Here is a 21,556-nt window from a genome sequence, read left to right as displayed (position 1 = left end):
CGGTGCACCCACATATTTGACTTTTTTATACTTCATACTTGTTTTATCAGAAATGTATCTCTCATTTTGTTTTGTTTTTTCAAAGTCTCAGAAGGTTTTTATCATGCTATTGTAATAATCATCTAAAATTATCAACTGAGGTTTGTGATGTTTTCCCCCCAGTAAAATTACAGTAAAAAAAACGTTTAACTATATCAGTTCCTGTAGCCTTCCCACTTTAGCTAATGTATTTTCATACATGTGAATATTATGATAATCACAATGTGATTTAGTGGTACTCTATGTATTATACCACACTAACAAAAAGCCATAACCAGATTAAACCAACATTTTTGTTTGTAGAAGTCTGAAAAGGACACTTGTCTGTATTAATTTCGCTGGTTGTAAACATTTTAATTTACATACAATTCACCATAATTGACCGTTCTTTTCTATCTGCTTAACACAAAATTAAGGTCAATATGGAAACATTGGATACAGACAGCTGTGAAAAGTTAAGCTACTTAAACGTTTTTGAACGATTGCTTACCTAGCATTAGTTTACTAACATTATTTTAATTCACATGCAAATTAAAAGAAACGTCATGGTTTACATATAAATAATTTTTTTTAATATATATATTTATATATGTAATATATATATTCTGAAGAAATTAACATGCCATAAATGCTCTGCAAAATTTCAGTGTAGCAAATACAGGTAACGTTGGCCTAACTATAGCATGTTTTGTCAAGATTTGTAGTTCTCAGCAAAAATGCACACAATACAAACATAGTAAATTTCTCTCCTGTTTTTATGTTACCAAATATATCCATATAACGTTTTTTTCGGTCTCTTGCGTTCATTCATTTATCTTCATTTGCTCTATATGCAGAAAATTCATTCTCTCTCTCTCTCGCTCGGAAAATGTTCAGGTAAATTGTCAATGGTAAAATGACGCTGGAGGGAAGGGAAGGACTGGGTGGTTAACTGTAGCCCAGCTTCCCGCCGCTGGATAATTTCACGCGCTTCACATTGAATGAGCGTTCACGTGCAGTTCGATGTGCGCGAGCTCGTGTTTGGAAACAAAGTAAGGTTAAAGTGGCTTACTCTCTTTTTTTTTTTTTTTTTTTTTTTTTTTTTTATGTCATCACCTGAATTAAACGTCAGCCTGTCTTAATTTAGAGTTAAACTATAAAATACAGATTTTTTTTCCTCGTTCACTTACCCTACATCTTCCCTTCTTTCTCGTTCCATTTTCTCTTCTGTACCTTCCTGCTTTTCATTTCCGTTCGTTTCTTTCCATTCCTTATTTTTCCTCTTTCTTTGCTCTGCTTCTTTTAAAATTGGCTCATTCTTATATTGGCTAATTCTAATTCGATTTAAAAGGAGTCTTGAAGCACTAATCGTGTTGCACCTGAACGCTAAACACTGTCCCAGTACGAGAATCCAGATCTAATGTAATGTGTGAAAAGGCACGAGAGGCTGCTGTAACGCGCGCTGTTTGCAAAGATAACCAGATGTGTTTCCAAACTCACCGTTGCGTGCGTGCGTCAGGGGTTCAGTATAGTGCTATTTAATGGAAAAGAGAGGTGGGGAGCATTCACAATCACACCTCGCTGTCAACCTCTCAGGATCACCTGCATTTGCGCACAGTCTTGCGCAAAAACTCTGATCAGCACCGGAAGGTCTCATATCTGGTTTTTAGTCTCCCACGCGAAGCCACTTAACTGCGCGTGCCCCCGCTATGTGGGTCAGAGATGCCGAATGATCACAGATAAAGCGGAGGAACCCCTTCGGCTCCCCGAGGAGAGGCGAGGCTGGCCGCTGTCATGGTAGGACGGTGGTTTTGGAGATGTTGTGTGGAAGAGATTAATCAGGGTTGTTTGAACCCACTTTGCATGAGTGATGACATCGAATGTGTCCTATAGCGGGCAGGTGCATGTGGATAAATAGCGCACGGATGGGGAGCTGGACACCAGAGATTGGTGCCGATGAGACGCGCGCCTGAAACCACAGTGTCTTGCGATTATTGGGCTTTAATTCTCAATTTTGGTGTCTCGCGACGACATTCTTCATGCATAGGCATTCACTTGTTGATTATGTCAGTGTTATTTTGCTTTAATAATTAATTTCCATGTTTGTCTGCTACAAACGAATGGAGTTGATAAATCTGCACCTTATTCCTAAACTGTGTAAATTAATGTCAAACAAGGAGTGTTGGTGCAGTCTACACTCCACTACTTGGGTGGTTTGTGACACCAATTAAAACACAGATGATTTAGCTACTCGACTCTATTGTGGTAATAAAAGGTACTTTTTTAGAGTAATTAAGAGTTTCCTCAGCTCATTTCATTTTAATTTAAAAATAGTAAACTAATAGGAAATTTGTTGATCAACTCTAACAACAATAGTAACAAATCGATATATTCTTATACTTTTACCCAGAAATGAACTAAATCTTACATAAATCTCACAAAAAAACTTCCTTTGTGGATTTTCTTATTTGCAAAAACCGTGAAGTAATATTATAAAAATTCTGAAAGTTTTCTGTTAGGGTTTATAAGTAGCTGGTATGAAAACATAAGTCAATGTCAGCTAAATGTCTTTGTGAGTCTAATCATATTTTGTGGCCAAATTTGTGCCTAGGAGTGAGTTAAATATGACAGAACCTCTCTCTGAAGTGATCCTCATTTGATACAACTGTATAAAGTATTTTTTATTTTTATTTTTTAATGCATAAAGTTTTCAGTTAGGGTTCGGTTGAAGTATTTATAAAAACAATAGAAGAATGGAATGTCCCCATTTAGTAAGTAAGTGTGTTGTGTCTTCGTGGATCCAGAAGAAGTACATAGTAAAAAAAAAAAAAAAAACATGAATTTTATCAGGATATTAAAAAAATTCTGTTTAACATGTAGATGAAAAGATTGATTCTAAATTAACCTGCTGGTTCAGATGAAATCGGTTGTCATAATTTCTCCCCAGCTGTAGCTCATTTCTTATGTTTCAACCCACTCTGTTACAACACTGCTGCAACAGTCCAACAATCACAGATTTTAATCACATTACTGAAACAGACAACAACCATATATTGGTCGTTTTTGTTATTACATCGCTTTTATTAAGGTTTAAGATATTCTGGTAACTAAAGAAATATCATAATCTTTTTTTTTTTTTCATCACCCATAGATGGAGAGGTTTGGCAAGGATGCATGTAACGCTTCCTTTCGTCCTTCACCTGTCCCTGACTGCAGCCCCTGCTGCCATTAATGGATTAAATTAATATAGTAGACATATATACGGTGATTTAACAGTTCACCCTATTACTTAAGAAGTATATTACGTTGATGCAATGATGAAAATGCCATAAACTGGGACATAAAAAAACTGTCAGGAAAGAAAATAATATAGTTATAAAACTGTCTGTACACAGTCAATGCAGTCAGTTTGTGTAATTATAATCAGGAATGTTTATGAAATCTGGTTAAAAAAACAACAAAAAACATTTAACACAAATTTGCTTGATATCTTCAGCTGTAGTAGTATTGCCTTAATATTTCATGCTTGTCTAACAGCTGTTTTAATCACGCAAAATAAAAACTTGAGGATTTAAGGTTCGCAAGTGAAGAAATTAAGACGTACTATAATTTTATTACTGTACTGATAAGTAAAATTATTCATATAATTAAGCAGTAATTATTATTTTACAGTGCAGTTGTGTTAACAATAGTAATATATTTGTGTTAGACATAATCTGTTAAAAAAATGTTCAACAATTGTTATTTATTTATTTCTTTTTTGTATTTTTACTGTATATTTTATATCAGTTATACTGCATTTTTGGTTACTTCTACAATTTTTTTTTCAGTTATGTCATTTTATTCAAATGACTACCTCCTAACCCCCTCTGGATTTTTAACAAATCACAAAATGATGATGATTATTAAATTCAGATATGTTGGCTTCCTAAAAAGACCAGTATGAATGTTTTGGACTAAGACACAGTCAAATCTATAAAGGGGTTTGAGTCCACTTTAATTCCCAGCTAATCGTCAATACAAATACCTTTTTATTGTTCTCTGTTCAGTTTGATCAGTGGAAGAGGTTTCCTAATTTTGTCCCAAAAATGTATGCATTTAAATGTAAAATATACAACATTTTAGATACTGAACCCTGAGAGGGTCTGAGGTCCACATGTCCTGGTCTCTTAACCTCACCCTGTGGGAAACACTGGCTGATATCTAAATATTATATCTATCTAAAGTATATAGCGCCAAGTCATACTCCATATGACATCATATGACTTACTTATATTTACAGTTCGTTTTTCCTCATTAATAAACTCCCCAAGAATATCTTCAGAGCTGTTGTTTATGATCTGATGGTAAATTCACAGAGACGTGAGGTGAAGTTTTCTCATTTAATCAGCAGACTGAGTACTGCAAGTGACAACAGTACAAACAAGTGACAAACACACTCTTTCTCATTGAAACCAACCTCAAACACTGAAGGATTTTGACTCATTGTAGCTGACTGATTTAAATGCATGTCATGTAGAGAGTGGGTTAGAATATAGATTGAGTTATGAATGCATATCTGGAGACTCCACCCAGAACAAGACAGCAATGTGGTCCCTCCTTTATTAAATCACTGAGACTTCAGATCTTTCCCTTGTGAATGGCAGTGCATTCATATGTATATTCTTGTGTCCTTGTGTGTGTAATCAATGGAAGACTGTTTGGCTGACTGATCTTCATTACAGTACTGATGGAGCGGCAGGTGAATTAGAGGTGTTCTCTGATTGACCATCATCTGTGTGTGTTTGGATGAGCGTTCAGACTGACCAGAATCGTCACAATTGCCAGTAACAGTGCTGATTATTCATTAGTTTGCATCAGCCTAAAAACACGACACGGAAAATGTGCAAACTGAAAGTAAATACTAAGTCAACACCACAATAAACCACAAGTGACCTCCATGACTCCTGTCCATCAGTTAACATTTTGTGAAGTGAAAAGTTGTGTTTGTAAAAAATAAATCCATCATTTAACTTTAAAATATAGCTTCTGGCTAAAACGAGAGTCCATAATAGGCCTAAGGCTTCCTCCAGTGATAAATGTCCATCGTCAATCTTCTCACATCAAAATCCAGACAAATTGCTTTAGAATTGCTTTCACTTGTAAAAGGTGCTCAATCTTTTAATATTTCTCTTTTAAATCAGACAAGATTACTTTTTAATTGGAGACAGAAATGTTATGGATAGAACTTCATATTTTAGTTGGAAGCAACGATTGCAAAAACTCTAAATTATAGATTTGTTTCTTACAAAAATGCAGCTTTTCACTTCATAAGATGATAACTGATGGGCTGGAGTCATGTGGATTACTTGTGAATTATTGTAATATTTTTATATCAGCTGTTTTGACGGCACCCATTCACTGCAGAGGATCCATTGATGAGCAAGTGATGTAATGCTAAATTCCTCCAAATGTGTTCTAATGAAGAAACAAATTTTCACTTTTCTCCATTCCTTTCATACGAGACAGCTGAGAGAGTTAACCCACGCCGCCCTGTGTGTGCTTTGGCTGTTGTGAAGTTGTTTTTTAAGAAATATAAGAGATGTGCACATCACAGACACCAAACACTCCAGACTGTGGTGTTTTATAATAATTGTAGTACAGGTGTGGAATGAATTCATTTTGGGAAATCTAGTATTTTATTTGTATTTTTTATTTTATTTTATTCATTTGCTGGGGTTATTACGTTTAGCAGGTTTTCAGTAATGCAAACTCCAGCAAGCCTTTGGCTGTGTGAATATTTGGCCAAAGTAATAACATGTCAAGCCTCAGTAAAGATGAATGTGTGTATGTGCGTGAGAAGGATATCATGTCAAAATGACATAATAGAACTTAGTGTTCAAAAGGATGTTGTGATGATATAGGTTTTACCATTAAAGATGGCAAGATTATGTTCATTCATAAACTCCAAGCCATGAGGAGTTTGTTTGTTGTAAATACACACACAGAATATGGTTTGTGATGCGGGTTCATGGATTGAGATTCAGATTGTATTTGTATCTCAATGCAAATGAGGAAGACAGTGGCTGGGAAAGATAGTTCATCAGTAAAACAGTGCCTTTTCCCCTTCCCTGCAGGTTTGATGAGTTCTTTGATGGCTTGTCTAAAGGGAGCGCTGTCTGTTTGCTTATATATAAAACATTAAAGATCTTTTACTCATAGAATGGGTTTGCATGGAAGAATGTAGTGTAGGTCTGGGATTATTGATCTCTAGAGATGTTTGAGTGTGCAGATTCAGCGTCAGCTCCACTGCTGATCAGTATGCTGCATGTGTGTGTTTGAGTGAAGTAGGTAAGGAAGTAAGGAGAAAAAAGAGGGAGACGGATGGAATATTTATACAGATGTAATTTAAAGAGGCTGGCAATCAGCCTAATGAAAGTTAAAGGCTAAATGCACAGCTGTTACTCTAAACTGGCAGGCTGCTCAAAGAGATTAGAGGAAATACTCACACGTTTCTAATACAAATTCTGAGAAAAGATTTATGATGTGTTCCAGAATTACTGAAAATTGGTTTACTGGGAAGGATGCCTAAATGTTTCTCGCTCTCCTCTCCCTCTGTCTCTGGCTCTGTTCCCAAACAGGTTAATTAAAGGAACAGCTCATGAATCTATCATTTTGATTTGATTTATTCAGACTGGTTTTAAAAGACAGGTCAACTTCTCTCATGAACATGACAAGGGTAGATGTCAGGATTAATAACGTGTCTGTGAATAACAACTTTAACAGACCTTTATAGAAGCTTGTTTCCGCCATGGGATAAAAAAAAAACATGTTACCGGTAATTGCAACATGTTATATAATGTTGCAATCACCTTTTTATTTTATTTTTTTTTATTCTGTAGCAGAAACAGCTACAGAACAAAACATTTCAGCTGACAAAAAATCTTTCCAAAGAAACTTTCAGAAAATACAAAAAATACATAACATTTTACATACGTTGTGAAAATTATGTGACCTTTTACTTTGCACAGTATGTACCACTGTAAAGACTGCAGTCTATCCTGCACAATCCTGTTTTCATCCATACCTTGACTAAGGTCTGTTGTGTTTATAATTATGCATTTGACAGATGCTTTATCTACACATTTTATTTTATTTTTAACTTCATGGATTCCCTGGGATCCTGACACTGGCAATGCTTGCACTGTATGCTCTGATTAAGCTTAGGTCTGTTTATTTCAACAGAAGATCTTAGAAATGCATAAAGCATTTATTTAGAAACTGAATCCTTTATATATTATTTCAATAAAAGCAATATTTAAAAGGTTACCATTATTTGTAATTTTTTTGTATACTATTATAATGAACAAATACATTCAAATTGGTAGACATTTAAAAATAAACCTAATGCTAAATTAAAACCTTTTTTCATGTATTTTTTTTTTTTTTTTTTTTTTTTTTTTTTTTTTTTGTGCTTTTTTTGCACCCAGTTAAATCCATTACACAGTTAGATTCAGTGTCCTGTGAATTATATCAGTAGTAAGTTATGGTGACACAAATAGCACTGTTTCATGACTCAGTCCCAGATACATCAAAATGTAATCAAAGAATATTAAGGCAATTCATTATAAACCCATAATATGTCTTCTGAAACAGACATATCTATTACACTTTATTTTACAGTATGTGCACTTACAGTGTACTTAACTACAGTGTATTATCTAAGAAAATAGTGGTAATATACCGCCTACAGTTCCCTAGCTAGCTATGCCTTCATCAGGTATATGTATATTTGCTTGCAATAATTTACAGAACAGCTCGGTGTCCTTATTTAAATTTGACAGTTTAGGGAGGTGGCAGCTTTCCCTTGAGTGGGCGTTGTTAACTGTGAGTGGGCGTTGTCAAGTTTTTGATAACATTTTATTTACATAGCATTTTTTTTTTCTTATCATTCAAATTTGGCTGGGTGGTTAATAACACATTTTTTCTGTGGTGTGACAGACTCAAAACACATTTAATATTGCTTTACACTGATTATTTATTATTAGTTTTATTATTTATTTATTTATTTATTTTAGATCTCTCTCTGTGTGTGTGTTACAGATGCAAGGACTGGAAAACAGCACCTTCCAGTCTAACATCCCAGCGGCTGCTGACATCACAGTGGGCATATTTTACTCCCTTTTCGGTAAGAGTGAGAGAATTCATTTAATCTTTCATCTAAATTCTCATCAACTTTGTTCTATGATCCATAACAGAGTTACAGGTTTTGTATTTGCTTCTATTTAATCCACATATACATCTAGCACTGAAAGTAAGGGTTGACTGCACTTTGCTCTGATCTGATTTTAACAGGTTTTCAGTTCTGCACTCTCCGTGTTTACATATCCTATCCTGGATGCTTTTTGATGGGGTATGTTTGTTAAACACATGCAGGTGATACAGATTAGGTTTGTGACTGGGAGTTTGTTGGGGGAATTCAGTAAGAAGGAAATATACTGTTTCCACTGAAGGAATTTAGCAAATCACATAGTGGCACAAACAATCCTGTGGAGTTGGGGCTCTTTGTGTAATCTGATTGCACTTGAATAAAGGGTAATTTGTGACAAGGCAACAAATAGTACTGAGTAAATGGCACATATACACAGATATGCAATACATATACGTCTTTTTACAAATAATAGATTAATTCAACCATTTATTTAGCAATTGTGTTCTTAATGAAGTCCTTCATAAAATCTATTAATAGTTTAGCCTTCATCAACCATACTGTTTGTTGATACTGAATCTCTGATATCTGTAACACTGAATGTTTTGTCTTACCAAATACAGTAGGCTGCCAGCAGTAATTCACTTGCTGTTTACATGCATCTTTTTGATTAGTTTAAGTGCTGACGATGCAGTTGTGTGGGCTGCACCCATGACCCTCACAAATAAATGCACAATGAACATTTCATCTAGCTAACTGTCTAAACTGAATTACGGTATACGTTCGGTCACTCAAGCAGAAGTGCTCTACTGCTTACTTTCTTTTTTTTTTATCACATGTGCTTCAGATTCTACTTTTTTATATATATATAAAATGTACTGAGGTTACAGCCACCTTCACGTGTTTATATGTACAGGAACTAAAATATTCTAATAATGTTACTAAAAATAACTCCAAAGGATAATAGGAGACATTTTTTAAACTAAGCAAAAATTTGTTTTTTATAATGTTCACACCTCCAGTCAAAAGTTTGGAATAATATATATATATATATATTATGTTTTTGAACTTATAAGGCTGCATACATGCACAATAGATACACACTGCACACACATAATAGACCATTTTCTGCTGCCAGGATCACTAAGAAATGCATACAAAGTCTCTTTTAATAACCTTTTTCATAAACAGAGGGTGAACTGACTGTAAATCTAGATATATGGCTGTTTGAAAAACAAACTTAAAGTTGTTTTCCTGCATCAAATGTATTGCAGTTTTGATACGTGTGGTTTTTGTGTGTTCATATGTATCCTGCATACTTTGTGTTGGCTATGTGTGTGTGTGTGTGTGTGTGTGTGTGTCATAAGTTCTTTGACATTCATTCTTCTTCTAACAAAGATCTCTGCAGACATTCTTTCTCTTTGATGGCCTGCACACAAAATTTCCACATTCAGATTGGTTTTCATGTGCTGTCCTCAGTTTGTTTTGATAGAAAACGTTGAAGTGTTATAATGTTTCATTTGAAATGCACTGTGGATCTCTGCAGTGTTCATTGATTATTTAAGTGAAAGCACTTCTGTGGATCACTACAGTCCTCCTTGGTCTGTTTTTTCTTCTTTTGTTATTTATGATTATGGTTCCTTGTATACCTCATTGCAGCATGATTAAAATATTCAGACATGTTGTTGTTGATAGTGTTCACTTTCTGCATCATAAATACTGATGTGTTGGGTGCAGAAACAATGGAAGTGGAATGAGTGTCAGAACACTTGTATGCTAAATGCTAATTGGCTTTTTTAATAGGACATATAGAGCACTGTCCTTCTTCTTTATTCTTTCTCTCTTCCATCTCGCTCTGTTTTATTCACTTACATTGCCTCTGTACCTTTCCTCTTGTCCAATGCATTTCTGGAATAAAAATGTTTTAACAAAATGTTGTTATGATTGAAAATGTTTTTTTTTTTTTTGCGTTATAGTAATTAAACTAGTTACTGTGATGGGGTAAAACAAAGTTTCTGAGGGTGTGATTGATAATTTTACATTTTTCTTTACTAGATATGCAAAAATCCATCTCTCAGCATTTTCTTGCACTTTTGAAAGTTTGTGTGAATGCAGTAGTAGAATAATGTGAGAAACATTCATCGGTGGAAGCTTTAGATCAGAGGGGCACACTTTTACATTTTTCATTAAAAAAAATATTAAACTTTGATTGAGAGCTGAGGGCACAAAGTAAATTGTACTGGATCTGATAAATAAAAAGATAATTAAGCATTAATTAATTAAACTACACTACCAAATGTCAGTCAGTCTGAAATGCACCTTGAGAGGACCACCCTGCCAGGATTATTTACATGATCCCTTTCATAAGAATTTTGCCATGGTATATTTTTATTGATGAAATAATACATACGGCTTATGTTTATCACTATAAGGTATTAAAACCAAGATCTCAGCCTTCATTTGTGTGTGCTGTTCCTTAAAAGAAGTCCTCAGATCGCATCTGAATCTTGCACTATCTGTGTAAATAGGATGCGATTTTCTGACAGTATATAAGGTTCATAATCTAAAGGTTGATTGTTGTGAAAATTTCATTTGTCAATCTGACCAGCTGAGACTGTTTGTTGTTATCCAATTTGGATCAAAATTTTGCCATAGACTGTACAGAAATGACTAAATTTAACAGTAAAACACTGTAAAAATGAAGGGTTAGTGGTAAATTCCCCAACTATAAACAGTGAAAAACTGTATCGGACATTACATGTCATTCTACAGTAGTATACCATTTTTGGAAGTGAAAAAGAACATATAATTTATTCATTTGTGAATAACCGTAAATTGACATTCCCAGAATTCCCTTCTTTACAATTCAAATTAGTTTTCTTGTTGAAATATCTATGTTTCTTAGTTTTTTTCTTATCAGTTTGCACATTACGGTTGTGTTTATGTAAATGACACTGTGCACTTTCTATATGTTATTACTTAAAAGCTGCTTGGGATGGGCTTTGGTTCATCACGTGACTTTCTCATCACCACTTGCATTTAGTGGTTATCAGTGTATTACAAATGTACAAAACAGATTTCATTACTTTGATAGGTTGATACAGTATATTAACATTATATCACTTAAATTACCCCTTTCACACTACACGTTGGACCCAGAAAAATGCCGGAAATTTCCGGGTCGCCCTTCTGTGTGAAAGCAAACATGTCCCGGGATTGATTCCGGGATTGATCCCGGGTCGGGGGCCTAGTAACATTGCTGGGTTCAATCCCGGGATGAGTGCTGTGTGAACAAAAGCCAGATCTAATGCCTTGTTGTAGTGATGACACACGTTATCGCAGAACTCTTTTGTCAGGTGTTTTGAAGGCAGATCAACGTTCGCAATGAAAAAAATATGTGCAAACTGTAATGAAGCAGAGATCAGGTAGTTCCTCACTTTCCGTGCTGAAGCTGAGATTGTTCGCCAGCTTAAGTGAAAGTTAAAGTGCCTAGCGTTTTCGACTCGTACATTACACATAACATCCTGATGTCATGTGTCTTTACGGGACCTTTACGGGTTGTGTGTGAATGCATGCACATATTCAGGGTAATCACAGGCAGTTTGAAAGGAGCAAAATCTAGTGACCCGGGAACAATTTCTGGCATACATTACCCGTGTATTTTCCGGAATCGCAGTGTGGAAGAGGCTTTCGTTAAATCTATAAAACCTATAAATGTTGCTACCGCATTTTTTACAGTAAAATTCTGGCAACCACAGCTGCCATTTTTTACAGTTATATTTACAGATTTTTTTTTTGCAGTAATAAAAAACAAATAATATCAATAAAAATATTGTTACAGAAAAAAAGTCTAATCTTACATTAATCAACATTAAAGATTTAGTTCATCCAAAAATGAAAATTGTCATTTATGACTCACCCTCCTGTCCGGGTCTGTTGTGAGTGCATTCACTATGCTGCTGATGTTTGTTATTGGGCACACCAGAAAACACGTCAGCAGCGTCATACATCAGCAGCATAGTGAACGCACTCACAACAGACCCCGGAAGAGAAGACATAAATAAAGTCGTAGTTTTTGCTATTTTTGGACCAAAATGTATTTTCGATGCTTCAACAAATTCTAACTGACCCTCTGATGTCACATGGACTACTTTGATGATGTTTTTCTTACCTTTCTGGACATGGACAGTATACCGTTCACACAGCTTCAATGGAGGGACTGAGAGCTCTCGGACTAAATCTAAAATATCTTAAACTGTGTTCCGAAGATGAACAGAGGTCTCACGGGTTTGGAACGACATGAGGGTGAGTTATTAATGACATAATTTTCATTTTTGGATGAACTAACCCTTTAAGCTATTTCTAATGGCCTGTTTCTGGCCACAAAGCTGTCATACACAACAGCATTTCCAGCATTTTTACTAAGCACTGTCCTCTTGTTTACTCTTGCTCGCTCAGTTTTACAAAAGAAAATGATTTAGAGATATCTGTGGACTGCATGATTTTCAATTAAAAAGAAAAGAAAATCATAAATTGATTTTAAAAAGACCAATAACTGAATACTACTTATTTTGCTGCTATGAATAGTGGTATTGCATTTTAATTTGCCATTTTATTTGAAGAAATAATTTTAAGTTAAGCCGTAATTTCACCTCAACCTGAACTAATGTGCAGATTCATTCATTGGAATAAATGGAATTGTTCTTAGATTAATTTGAGAACGAAGGCAGGTGCATAGTTTAATGCGCAGAATGCATTCCTTAAAGGGTTACTCCACCCCAAAATTAAAAATTTGTCATTAATCACTTACCTCTATGTCATTCCAAACCAGCAAAAGCTCACCGTCAAGCCTCCAACAGGAATCAACCTCACGATCTTGCCTCCAACTCACCGCATCTTCTCGACAAAGTGAAAATGTGATTTTCAGAAACTGTTCTCCCACTGCAAAAAAAAAGAGACAAGTATTGATATTCATGCATTGTGTGGCTTTGATGTCTCGACACGTAACGAACACAGAAGCGGAATTCCCCAGCTTCCACGAACATGAACTCCACAGACCCCGCACCAAGATTTCCCTTACTCACCTCTCACGAACTTTACCATAATAAAACACTGTGTTGAATTCACTAACCTCAGCTTCCGTGTGATATCCTGACAAAATTCCTTGAATCATACAGTACATCAACAGGAGAAAACAAATCAGTTTTTATTTTAGAATATATTTGTTCATTTATCCAAACAATGTCATATAAAATCATGTTTGAAGTATGTGTAATTTATGTAGTAAAACAAGCTTGAATGTTATTTTACTAATAAATCAAAAACTGCCTTTCTAAAAACTCCTGAGCAATCCTATCACTTCAAAATGCTATTTCTCTTCCGGCTTTTGGGACTACAGACTGCACTGCCAAATATCTTTTCTATTTTTATCAATTATTTATAAACGAGAGTGTGGTTCAGTTCCAGTGTGTTGGTGGATGAAAAATTAACTTTCAGAAACGATCTTGTGGAACATCATATATCCCAAATTCATCTTACATTTTTGGACTTGCAGGTGTTTGTTCGCTCTGTGGAAACAGTATGTTGCTGTATGTGTCCTACAAGAAGAAGCACCTGTTAAAACCAGCCGAATTCTTCATTGTTAACCTGGCCATCAGTGACCTGGGCATGACCCTCAGCCTCTACCCCCTCGCAGTCACCTCAAGCCTCGCACACAGGTACCACAAAGAAATAAAAACTTGAAAAGAAAAGAAAAACAGGAGAGGGTAGTTATTAAACCAGCATGCAAGCAGTCCTGTGAAACTGCAACAGCAGGACCTTGATTCAAAGAGATTCAAGACCTCTTAATTTTTATATTGGGGGATCTTGGATTGTCAGTCTGTGGTTGATTTTTTTCCTTCTTTGTCTTCCCTTTCTTTCTCTTTCTATATCTCTATATCCTACACACACATACAGTACCATACTTAGCTGTCATCTCCCTTCAGCTCATCATGTTTCATGCTCATCATGATCTTTCAAGACAGCTGAAAAAATGCAACTAATTATGTAATTGTGAATTTCAAAATAAATAAGCTTGATACACATATCTTTTGTTGTAGACATCTGGGGATGTTTATCTAATCATCTAATCAAACTCTGACATTTTGGCACTAACTAAATGTTTCCTAGGAATGAAACTCTTGACTTTGTAGCTGCTAACATTGTGATCTACCAGTTCAGAAACAAGACAGGGCTTATGCAGTTAATGGTAGTTTAATAAACTTTAATCCTTTAATTTTTGTTGAGATTTTGTATGATAAACATTTTAATGTGGTATTTTTTGTTTATTTTATTGAACATTTATTTATATACTTTCTTATTCTAAGTACTATTTTTATTCTCATGATTGTAAGTTTTTATTTTTATTTTTCCTTATCATGACTATGTAAATCAATTGGAATTACCACTTTGTATGAAATGTGCTAGATAAATGGTTTCCTTTTTTTTATAAAGTATAGTGGCACAAGTAAAGAAGGCAGTTATTAAATTGCATGGTAAAAAAAGAAAAAGAAAAGGTGATTTGGCTGACAAGAATGCCAATTCTTGTGCTTCTTTGCAAAGAAGATGCTTTGATCTTGCTTTTTCTTACTAAGGGCTGTTTCTGTTTGCAGATGGCTTTATGGAAGAACAGTGTGTGTGATCTATGCCTTCTGTGGTGTTTTGTTCGGGATCTGCTCTCTGACCACTCTCACTATACTGAGCACTGTTTGCTGCCTCAAAGTCTGCTATCCACTTCACGGTACCCTACATTATACTTTATTATAGTTATGTTAAATATAAGAAATATTATACAAAGATTATATAAATAAGTAAATATTATTAAATAAAAGTAGATTTTTATTTTATTATTTTGTATTATAACACTGACCAGTTGGGTTGAAAGAATAATTCAATGACTCACTCATAAAGATCACTTGATGTGTTGCTGTATGAATTAGTGTTTAAAAGTGTATATGTGTGTACCTGTAGGTAATAGGTTCACTTATGAGCACGGTCGTGTGTTAATAGTATGCGCGTGGGCCTACGCACTCGTGTTCGCATGCTCCCCCCTCACTCACTGGGGGCAGTATGCTCCTGAACCCTATGGCACAGCTTGCTGTATTGACTGGGCCTGGTCCAATCACGACTCAGTTGCTCGCTCCTACACCTCTGTGCTCTTCATTGCCTGTTACCTGCTGCCATGTGGCATCATCATCGTCTCCTACACACGAATACTGCTCACGGTCCGAGAGTCCCGCAGAGCAGTGGAGAAACACATCTCAGTGCATACGCGCATGGGAAACATCCAGGCCATCATTGTGAAGGTGCAGTGTTATTATTATTATTATCATTTTCTGTCTTTTGACAAACACATCCAACATAAATGCAGTCAATATCAAAATGGCAATGAAAATAACATTTTTGTTGACAAGAAAAATTAAACCACATATATAATATATATAATTTTAACCCCTCCTTTTTGAACATGAAAATACATTATCTGAACTGGTTGTAATTCATGAATGCCTTGGAATACAATACTGGTCTGTTTTTAAAGAAAAGAATCAGAAGATTATTGCTGAAGTGAAAGCATTTACAAAAAAAAATAAAAAAATTCCGAAAGAAAATGTAATAAAAAATAAATATTTTACAAAATATTTTGCCAACTAAAATTGCTATAAGTTCAACATGTCTAAGTAATTTTCTGAATTTGAAGTTGATATTACAAAAATTGATTTGTGTAGGTGCTATATCGAAAATAGCCACCCAGTGACATTAAAAACTCCACAAAAATTTTTACATGCATTTTCCTGTCGAAAAATGTATACATTTCTGCCACAATATTACTTATTACTTACAAAATAACCACCAAATATAGAATCTTGAGACTCTGACCTTTTCAACATTATGTTTTGTCAACATTATAACTTTTTTTTTTTTTTATTGTAATACATATTGTAATATGACTATTGACTCCATCCACCAGGAGGAGGAGCCCACAAAAATGATTTAAAAAACCATTTCCATGCTAACACAGTGTCTGATCTCAAAAAGGTTTCAAATTGTATCTAATTTAAGCTTTCAAATATCTAATTTATTCTCCTGATAGTGGGATGCTAACCATTCACAGGTTAAAATTGCATATATTCAGGGGCGGATTTAGTGATTTGGGGGCCCTAATTAAATTCCATGCAGGTATGGGGCCCTAACACAATATCTCTTTGCTCTTTTACACCTAACCCTTATTTTGCTCTCTCTTTAGTTTATAGTTTAGTTATACCTTCAGAAATTCTCGATTGGATAATTCATCAAATAATTATTCAACCTGATGCTGAAAATCTCCAGTGCATTTATGCATGCATTTATTTGAGTGTGCAGCAGTTTGCACCAGCACGCATAGAAAAGCTGTCACAAAATTTTGTCACTCACTTCAGCCTATCGCAATCTCACGATGTCAAATTATTAATGAATGCTGTATGAATGCATGCTTCATTGGTGAATCAACATTTGTTTGGCATGACGCATCTTTTGTGAATGCTTCTGTCTTCGTGACGAATTTGGGCTCAGAGGACAACTGCAACTATTTTACAACAGTTTAATTTTTTTTTTTTTTAAGATGCATTTTTACAATAAGCAATACTCATTTTAACAATACGACCACAATAGAGCAGAGCAATGAGAACTACTTAGTAACTTGTTAACACTGACCATGTCTGCTCTGATAAAATCTAGCATAATCATCTGAATAGCCAACTTAAAAAATAAACAATAATTAAGCAAACACTTACCAAATCTGTAGATATGGGAATTGGTACAGCTTCTTTCTTAAAAAAACTAGTCCCCAGTTTACAAAGTGATGTGCAGCTAATACATATCTATCTGTTCCCATCTCAAAAAAATGTGTTCTGGGGTTTCATGACCCTTTAACCAATTGTATTGCTTTCTCAAATGTGTGGTTGTAAGTATAGTATGAGGTGAAAATCCAAAAGGCCCCCACTGGCCATTTCTCTCGTTATTTCTGAAAAAAATGGTAGATTTGTGTATTTGGTTTGATTTAAGATCTTGTGTACAAAAACAAATGTGTTCAATTTAATGTTTCATTTTTGAGTATATAAATAAACTGCTTCATTTTTATACCTTGTTCATGTCTCCCTGCTTACTCTGCTTTTGGCAATGAACCTGTGTGCCATTGCATAAGGCTTGTGTCCCAGTATATTCCGAGTGGCATAGTCGACTATAGGATTTGGGTCCATTGTTACTGGTAACTTCCCCTACCTGAGCACTTTGCTACAAACATTTAATGCTCTCCAGAATACAAATACACACTGGAGACTTTAACAAATACGTTTTGCCAATATAAGATGGGGCCCCCATGATTACTTGAGACCGTAAGTGGTCATTTAATTCACTTATTATTTAAGTCCGGCCCTGCATATATGGAGTACACTATTGTAAGACAATGTTGTATTAATGCAATAGCTTGATAAATGTCTGTGCTGTCTTTTATGATCAATTTAATGGGTTCTTGCTGAATAAAATGTATGGTTTCTCTCAATAAAAAAAGTCTAGCTGACCCAAACCTTTGGACAGTAACATATACTGTTTATATATAACTAAATAAAATATTACTAAGTAGTTATGGTTTTTGGTAGTGTAAGAACAGCTGCCCAAGAAGATGTGCCCAAAAACTCCTGTACTGTTAGAACTAATATACCATGATAGCTCTCATGAAGTACTGCATAACATCTCTTTTGTGCTCTTTCTTTGTCTTTCTCAGCTGAGTGTGGCGGTGTGTATAGGATTCTTCGCTGCATGGAGTCCATATGCATTAGTGTCTATGTGGGCGGCATTTGGTCATTTTGAGGACATCCCGCCCCTGGCATTTGCCATCCCTGCAGTTTTTGCCAAGTCCTCCACTCTTTATAACCCTCTCATCTACCTCTTGCTCAAACCCAACTTCCGCCACCTCCTCTGCAAGGACATGCGCTCACTGCGAGGGGTTTGCATGCACCACTGCCTGTGCCATTGTTTTCCCCGCTGGAGCTACCGCCCATCACTAGCCCTCAGTCTGCGGCCCCTGCGGCGTCCAGGCCAATCCATCTCAGAATCAATGGGGGGGCCTGTAGGTCTGTTTCGTTGCCCTTGTGAGAGTTGCAATGACCCATTTGAGCAGTTTAAGCGCTACCCACGCCGCTGTCCCGTCAACGTGAACACTGTGCAGTTGTCTCTGCAGAACAGCACCGAACTCAAATTGGAGCTGGAGCCAAAACGAAAACCTAGAGTGATAAAAGAACACAAACCAAAGAGCCAATCAATTGAGTGTAAAAAGTCTGTGCGGGTGATCGTGAGAGGGCGGAAATGTTTTGAGATTGACAGTCTGGAGATCACATTGGAAACAGTGTCTGCTCATGGCAAAGCTGGCAAAAATGCCAAACTGTAACACCTAAGCCTATTCATGGGTGTGTGTCTATACACATATGCTGCATGTATTCACCTTTATATATATACATATATATATATATATATATATATATATATATATATATATATATATATATATATATATATATATATATATATATATATATATACATATATATGCCTCAATTAAGACTCTGACAACAAAAGACTTTCTGAACAAGTATTGTGTGTGTTAATTGATCTGTAATGGAGTGCAAATTATGTTTTTTTTTTTTTTTTGTAAGAAAAGTTTTCTTAAGAACAACTGACACAGCATTGGTGTTTTTTTTTTTTTTAACTCATTGAATTTTTAAATGAAGAGTTATTTAAAGTTTTATTTAAAAGCATTTAAAGTTATTTAAAGCCCTAAGTCTTACCTGCTGAGGGAATCAACACATGCATTCTCAAAGTTGCTTTAATCAGTGTATGTACAGCTATTGGAGGAACCTCATTTCAAATCAATTTGGGCTTTTCACACTTGAAATTGTTAACCCTGGGTTATTCCAAACACCTGGGTTGATTGAATCCTGGGTTAATTTGCTTCATGTTTTATATTGCTTATAATTACCTGGGGTTAACAATTACTCCTGGGTATTCGTACACTGTTTCATACAGTACATCCTAAACCCCAGGTTAATGTTCTTATATGCATATTTGCAATATCAGTGTCACTGCCTTGATGAATGCAGCACTCGACCTGTTTACATAACAGCATTAGCATTGCACATCTTCATATTAAATATTGCAGACTTTACTATTATATTTTTCCTGAATGGTCTGAATGACATGCTCTCTTCTTCACACATATTCCTTCCATTTATACAAAATACTGGCTGCATCCAAAAGCTTAGGCAGCTTGATGCCTTGCTGCCTTATCATGCAGTGACTTTGCAGGCAGAGTCAAAAACAATCTATAAAAAGTGGTGAGGTCAAGCAGTCCATGACAGACAGATGTTGTGACAGAATTATGTGCATATATACATCCACATGCTTGACTATCATTCGTTGACCTCAAATGGCTTATCATCTGAAATATGTAAGTAGTAATTTTACATGGCCGCTCAATCTAGTGAAGCTAACATTGAAGTTGGACGTACCTTAATGCCTTCCTAGCTTGGAATGTGAGGCACATGATTGGGTGTAGATGCTAAGCATAGCCGTAGCATTCTAACACACCACCATTTCATAATTTACTCATTTGGTGGCAACAATGAGGGGTTAACATCACAAAAGCATGGCTAACCCTACTCCAGAGCAGGGTTTTTTAACACCAGAAAAAAGCAGTGTTAACCCTGCTATTAAAGTACAAGTGTCAAACATTACTCTACTCAGGTTTAAAGCTTGGTTTAGAATGATGATAACATGGGGTTAGATGCAACATGAAAAGCCCTATTTAAGTGACTAACTGATATACTTCAAATTTTGATATATATGAAATATATCATATATTTGAAATATATGAACTTTAATTTAAAAAGTTAGTGTTAGTGCCACTGGATGGATGTTTTGATGGTTACACTCAAGAATCTGTTTCAGAACTGCTAACAGTTAAATGAGACTTAATTCAGACTGACGTCCATGTTTGAATTCATTCACATTAATGTAGTTTCTTAGTTTTTACCTGCTTTTTGTTTCTGACCCCATACAAACATTTGGAACGACTTCCAGATAACACTTAAAAATAAATGAAGAACTGCCACATGATAAATATAAACTAAATCTAAAAATAAATAAAAGCAAAGTTTAATGGATGGTATGAAATATTTATGGTAGACTGTTAAAATTTCTTTTGTGTGTATCATATGTGATTGCTACAAGAATCTGGGTGCTTGCTTAGGGAAGCACTGCGCTGATATCCAAAATCATTTGAAAATGTGAATTATATATGTGTGTTACAGTTGTATGTGTTGGACCCCTCGAATGATCACCCTTGTAAATATTTATAATCTCTCTATTACAGAGTCTTTGTACAGTTTGTATTGTACTATCAGCTTCATTCAGTGGTCGAAGAAGAGTTCATTTAATTGACATGGGCTCTTAAGATGTACCATATGCTTTTTTATTTATTAAAGATGTATTTGGATATCGGTAGCTATTTATTTAAATTCATTGCAATTGATTATATGTAATTTATTTATTTATTTTTCAAGTCAAATATAGTTGGGGAAAGCAACCTAAGTGTAAAAGATCTTAATGCTCATACTTAATTACTTAAGTATTTAATTACTTAAGTTAAACCCTTTAAATGTAGCAAATGTTTATGAGTGATGTTTATTGCATGATTGGAGTATAAAATCTTTCAACTCCTTGTTCTTGGTGCTTCTAATGAGTTAAAACTTGGCTTTTTTTCACTATGCTTGCAAAAACGAAAACTTATTTTTTATTTTATTTTTTTCAGTTAAAAAGGAGAGTAAAATAAAATGGGAAACAAATAATATATAATGCTTTTCATATCTCAATTTTTTTGTTTATACAAAACATACAAATCATAAGTACATACATTACACTCCCATAAGAAATACAAAAGAGTAAACATAATTATTCAAACATTAATCCAAATGTAAGAGATACAATGACTATATATGATGAATACAGTCTTTTATTTAGAGCCACATGAGGGTGAACTAGCCTTTCAAGCTTTATGAAAGAGAGAGAGAGAGAGAGAGAGACCCATTTCAATCCAGACAAGTCCATTTTTGTAAAGCTGCTACGTAATGATAAGGTTTTATATATTAGTAAAACTCTAAATCATTGACGTTCTACTAAAGTTCTTAATATTAATTAATCTTAATCCTGCCATATACTGTATAGGCCTATGCTGTCAGTTCCTGACTTTGCACTGCATTCCTGACCCAGTTCATTTGACTTATG

The 21,556-nt window shown here is 35.0% G+C and overlaps 1 protein-coding gene across 1 annotated transcript; it reads left to right on the top strand.

Moving 5' to 3' along the window:
• The first annotated feature begins 1,458 nt into the window (after positions 1-1,458).
• Positions 1,459-21,048, top strand: LOC113063277 (opsin-5-like). Its single transcript, XM_026233548.1, has 7 exons — positions 1,459-1,815; positions 8,101-8,185; positions 13,761-13,923; positions 14,857-14,984; positions 15,215-15,549; positions 18,003-18,732; positions 18,819-21,048. The coding sequence occupies exons 1-6, from the start codon at positions 1,813-1,815 to the stop codon at positions 18,663-18,665; spliced, it is 1,377 nt and encodes a 458-aa protein (XP_026089333.1). The 5' UTR covers positions 1,459-1,812; the 3' UTR covers positions 18,666-18,732; positions 18,819-21,048.
• Positions 21,049-21,556: the final 508 nt, after the last annotated feature.

Source organism: Carassius auratus, chromosome 45, assembly GCF_003368295.1.
Source record: "Carassius auratus strain Wakin chromosome 45, ASM336829v1, whole genome shotgun sequence".
Classification (NCBI taxonomy): domain Eukaryota; kingdom Metazoa; phylum Chordata; class Actinopteri; order Cypriniformes; family Cyprinidae; genus Carassius; species Carassius auratus.
The sequence above is the reverse complement of the archived record's forward strand: the minus strand, read 5'-3'. Positions and strand labels throughout refer to the sequence as shown.

Coding starts and splice junctions, on each gene's coding strand:
- LOC113063277 (XM_026233548.1), top strand. Junction 14,985..15,214: donor AGTCTGCTATCCACTTCACG/GTACCCTACATT, acceptor GTGTACCTGTAG/GTAATAGGTTCACTTATGAG. Junction 15,550..18,002: donor TCCAGGCCATCATTGTGAAG/GTGCAGTGTTAT, acceptor TGTCTTTCTCAG/CTGAGTGTGGCGGTGTGTAT.